This window comes from Microtus ochrogaster, chromosome 7, assembly GCF_000317375.1.
Source record: "Microtus ochrogaster isolate Prairie Vole_2 chromosome 7, MicOch1.0, whole genome shotgun sequence".
Taxonomy (NCBI): domain Eukaryota; kingdom Metazoa; phylum Chordata; class Mammalia; order Rodentia; family Cricetidae; genus Microtus; species Microtus ochrogaster.
In genome coordinates this window covers 84128123-84132305 of record NC_022014.1, presented here as the reverse complement: position 1 = coordinate 84132305, position 4183 = coordinate 84128123, and the positions used below count along the sequence as shown (strand labels likewise).

Sequence of the window (4183 nt, the reverse complement as noted above, 5' to 3'; positions counted from 1 at the left end):
CTGGGTCATACCCTCTATACCCTCAGTGAATTCAACTTTACCTTACTGTCCGAGGACCACTCTCCTTCCATCCTTGATGAGCAAGAAGGTGCCACAACTGCAGCATTCAAAGCCTACAACTGTTGATTCCTACAAAACAAATTGCCTATCTGTGACCCCCATAGCCGGGCCTGGAGCCTCCTCTTTACCCCGTTCCCCTCATTTGCAAAGAGCAGCTCTTCAGGACCTCTCCCGGGCTTTGCAGAAAGAACTGCTGCTTGGTACATGTGGTGTGTTTAGAATCAGGGTCTCTTGTAGCTTAGGATGGTCTAGAACTCATGATCCTCCTGACTCGTCCTCCCGAGAGCTGGGACTACCCTTTCCCTTCAGGCCATATCCTACCACGCACGGTTTAGCTTCCTCAGATTCCTGTTGGAGACAAATAGAAAGCCCAGAGAGACCAGCCGTAGCCGTCCTGCGGGAGCGCGGTGGCTAAGGGGACAGAGAAACTAAGTAGCCAAGCCCCGCCCCCGAGCGCCGTGGCCCCGCCCCTCCGGGTTGCTAGGGGAAGTGACGTCACAGCGCGATGGCGGCGGCTCCTTTAGGCAGCTGAAGGGGGATTTAGGCCCGGAAGATCCGAGTCCATCCGCGGCGGGGAGAGCGTGAGCGGGGCCGGCAGGGACCGGAGCAGCGGCGGCGGCGCTTGGACTGTCCCATCCGCCCCGTATTGAGGCGCTGAGAGCGACGGGGCAACCGGAAAGCGATGGTGAAAGCGGGGCCGTGAGGGGGGCGGAGCCGGACCGGACCCGCAGTAGCGGCAGCAGCGGCGCCGCCTCCCGGGGCGCAGACCCAGGAAGCGGCCGGGCGGGCGGGCAGCAGCGAGCCGCACCGCCGCCATGGAGCTGAGGGTCGGGAACAGGTACCGGCTGGGCCGCAAGATCGGCAGTGGCTCCTTCGGAGACATCTATCTCGGTGAGGCCCGGCGCCATCGAGCTCCCGGGAGCCGGCCGGGCGGGGTTCCCGGCGGGGCCGAGGCCTCCGCCAGGGCCGGAGGGGACGCTCGGCCGCTCTGCATCCCCGCAGTCCGAGGGTCCGGACCACCGGCCGCGGCCAACACCAACGGCCGCCGTGCGAGCGCGGCCGGGGGACTGGGCGCGGCGGGCTGCGGGGGGCTGCGGGGGGGGGGGCGGGGAAGGGTCGGGAGAGCGAGTCGGGGGACCCCGGAACAGTGGGGGTAGAGCGCGGAGAGAGCCTGGGGAGTGGTCGGGGGCCAGCGAGGTGGGGAGCAGCGGGGCTCGGAGAGCGGTTGTGGGGTGTCGGAGGGCGTGGGAAAAGGACGGCGGGTCCGGGCGGGGGGCTGTGCTGGAGCTCGGCCAGGGGCAGCGGGACCGTGGGGCGGGGGAGGGGAGAGCGGGGCGTGGGGGAGGGAGGGCAGCGGGCTGGGGGTGGGGCCCCAAGGAGGCCGGGCCTGGGCTGCGGGGCCCGGCGTCAGCAGCCTCCCCCCACCTAAGGTCACCGCAGTAAACAAAGGCCACGCTCTCTGTGCTCCTCCGAGGCTCCGGTCCTGCCCCTCACCCCTGCAGGGTCATCCTGCGTGTTTGGGTGTGTGGGGGAGAAATGTCAGAACAATCGGGAGGGTAGCGTGGAGGTGGGGAGTGTCCCGGCCCCGAAATGGGGAGGTGACGGGCCGGTGTCTGCGGGTTCGAGTGGTGTTTCCAGTGAACTGACCTGCCGGAGGGATCGTCTGTGCTCTCATGGCTGCCACCTTACTCCAGCACAGGGCTGGGAAGGTCTGAGCTAGAGCAGTGCCTGGCCCTTGAGCCTTGGGTTGGTGGGGGTCTGCAGTGTAGGGTGAGCATCTTAAGTTGACTGCTGGACTCCTGGACATCAACAGGAATGAAATTGTGACCGATGGGGGCACAGTCGGTGTGAAGAGTTTGGCAGAAGAGAGGGGAGGAAGTGGCCTGGAAGTTCTCATGACTTGACTCTCAGAATTGTCAAGGCAGACTTGAGAATCCTACCCTGAGGATTAGACTATCCGGGCTTACGTCAGACTTGACAGTGAAGGAATATGCACATACATCCATGTAATTACGGGTTTGCTCAAACCCTCTTGTTGGGCATTTTAAAATGAGTGGGATTGTAGATCATTGCAAAGCCTCTGAACTTGAGGTCCGCCAGCCTTCTGGGTTGTTGCCTGTGAGAGGCAAGTGTGCTCTGTTGAGTAGCCCAGCTTCTGCCTTCCTTTGGCTGCTGTACCTGTAATAGAGTCAGGCAGAAGCAGAGCTTTGGGCCTTGCCTCTCAGGCTACCCAAGTCCAAGAACTTCCTACTCAGACTTCTGGGATCTTGACAGCTGGTGGTGTGGGGTGAACAACTGACCCATATAGGATATAGGTAGTTCTTAGTTCTTTTTGTGGTGCCTGGCAACCCTGCTATGTGCCACATCAGTACTGTACATCAGAAGTAGTTAGTACCTGTACTTCTTACCAACATGGCCTGATTAGTAAAACCTGCTTTAGAGATGCTTGGGGTTTGCGTATTTAAATATTTATAACCAAGTAGTCCGCCAGATGCCTTCTCGGCAGTGTTTGGGGGTCAGAGTGCTGGGTAAATGGAGATGTTTGGCTTATTTATAGAATAATAGATTTTGGCAGAAGTTTAACCTCAGGATATAGGAGCTACACTGAAGCCAATCCATTAGCCACCCTTTCATGGGCATCAGAAAATAGGTATTTTGAAACTTTTTGTTCCCTGAGATTTTGCCAAGCAGTTTTGTGCTTTCTGAAGATTGATGCTAACAAGCAAATTGTGATGTGGTGTCACATGCCACTCAGAGACGTAAACTCAGAGTGTTCAGGCTCTGTCGGGGGTGTGGCTTACCACATCACAGCCCTTCAGCACCCCACCCACCTCACCCCCCAGTTCCCGTAGCCTCTTTCCATCCAGAGCAGTGGTGCACAGGGAAAGGAGAGGGTTGAGAGACTGTCTTGAACCTGCTCAGGGTCTTCCACAGGCGTGTGGGTGGTGGGACTTCTACATCTGACTAGCTTAGACAGAGGACTGAGCACACAGCATTGGATCACGTGAGCTAACCTTTTCCAGGGAGTTCTATTTTGATTATTCCTCTGATGTGTTCTAAAATGGATCACTGGGATTCTAGGGTTAGAGTCCCTGGCTTACCTGTCTGTCATAGTTTGTGGGGTTTTTCGTTGCTGTTGTTTGTTTTAAGACAGGGTCTCACCATGTAGTCCTAGCTAGCCTTAAACTCAGAGATTTGCCTGCTTCTGCCTCCCGAGTGCTGTGTGCGGTCCCTTTTCACTTTATATACTGAGGCAAGTTAACCAAACTTGCTCCAGAAACCCAGTCTGTGCTTCCTAGATAGGGATAACAAGTGGAGTGTCAGTCCTACCTAGCATTTACATAGGTGCTGGGAGGTCCAAACTCGGACCCTCGTGCTTGGATAGTAAGTATGTTATCTATTGAGCCAGACATCAAGGAATTAAAATTACCCATGTTGGAGGAAAGTCAAGGCTGAAATCCTTGTGCTACCCCCAAACTTGATGTTCAGAAAGATTCCATATAGTTCTGACAGCTTATGTATATACCTTCCAGGACAGATAGGAACTGAGACAGTAATGGTGGGACCATGCCTTGACCAGGTCTGCTTAAGTATACCTACTTTAGCCCCTTGTTTGGAGTTCCAGGAGGGTCCGACCTGGGCTTGGCATTCATGCTAGTATAGCAGCCCAGCATGTTTAGATGTCATATGATCAAAAACAAGGACACCTGAGTGACAGCCTGGCAGTTCTCCCTAGTGTGATTATGTTGAATAAATCTCCTCTGCTGTGCTTTGTTACTTTTCGTTCTGACGTGTTGGAGATGGGTGACTGAACCTGGATATTTGAGGGTACTGTGATCTAGGATTAGTCCCTAAAAGTTGTGGTAGCACCATTGTAATTATAGAGTTCCCATCCTGCAGTGCCGTTGGGCCATGGCTTGCTTCTGCCTTGGACTAGTGTTATTCTGACGGGTAGCAGTGACACTGCGTGCTACTCTGCCGACATCGCCCTGTGAGATGACCTTTGCCTTGCTGTTGGGAGGTGGCTCCCCACTTCGCTATTAACAAGATTGTTTCTTGGGTTTTGTTTTCTCTTTTTCTCAAGAGAGGACTTCACAGGGTTTCCTTGACTGTCCTGGAACTC

General features: G+C 55.8%; 1 protein-coding gene across 2 annotated transcripts in view; it reads left to right on the top strand.

Annotated features, from left to right (window-relative positions):
- Window positions 1-551: 551 nt before the first annotated feature.
- Window positions 552-4183, top strand: part of Csnk1d (casein kinase 1 delta) — a 29539-nt gene continuing 25907 nt past the window's right edge. For both annotated transcript variants that reach the window (XM_005350907.2, XM_005350908.2), the window contains exon 1: window positions 552-951. In XM_005350907.2, the coding sequence (XP_005350964.1) occupies window positions 876-951 (76 nt within the window). In that variant the 5' untranslated portion in view covers window positions 552-875. The remainder of the gene's footprint in view (window positions 952-4183) is intronic.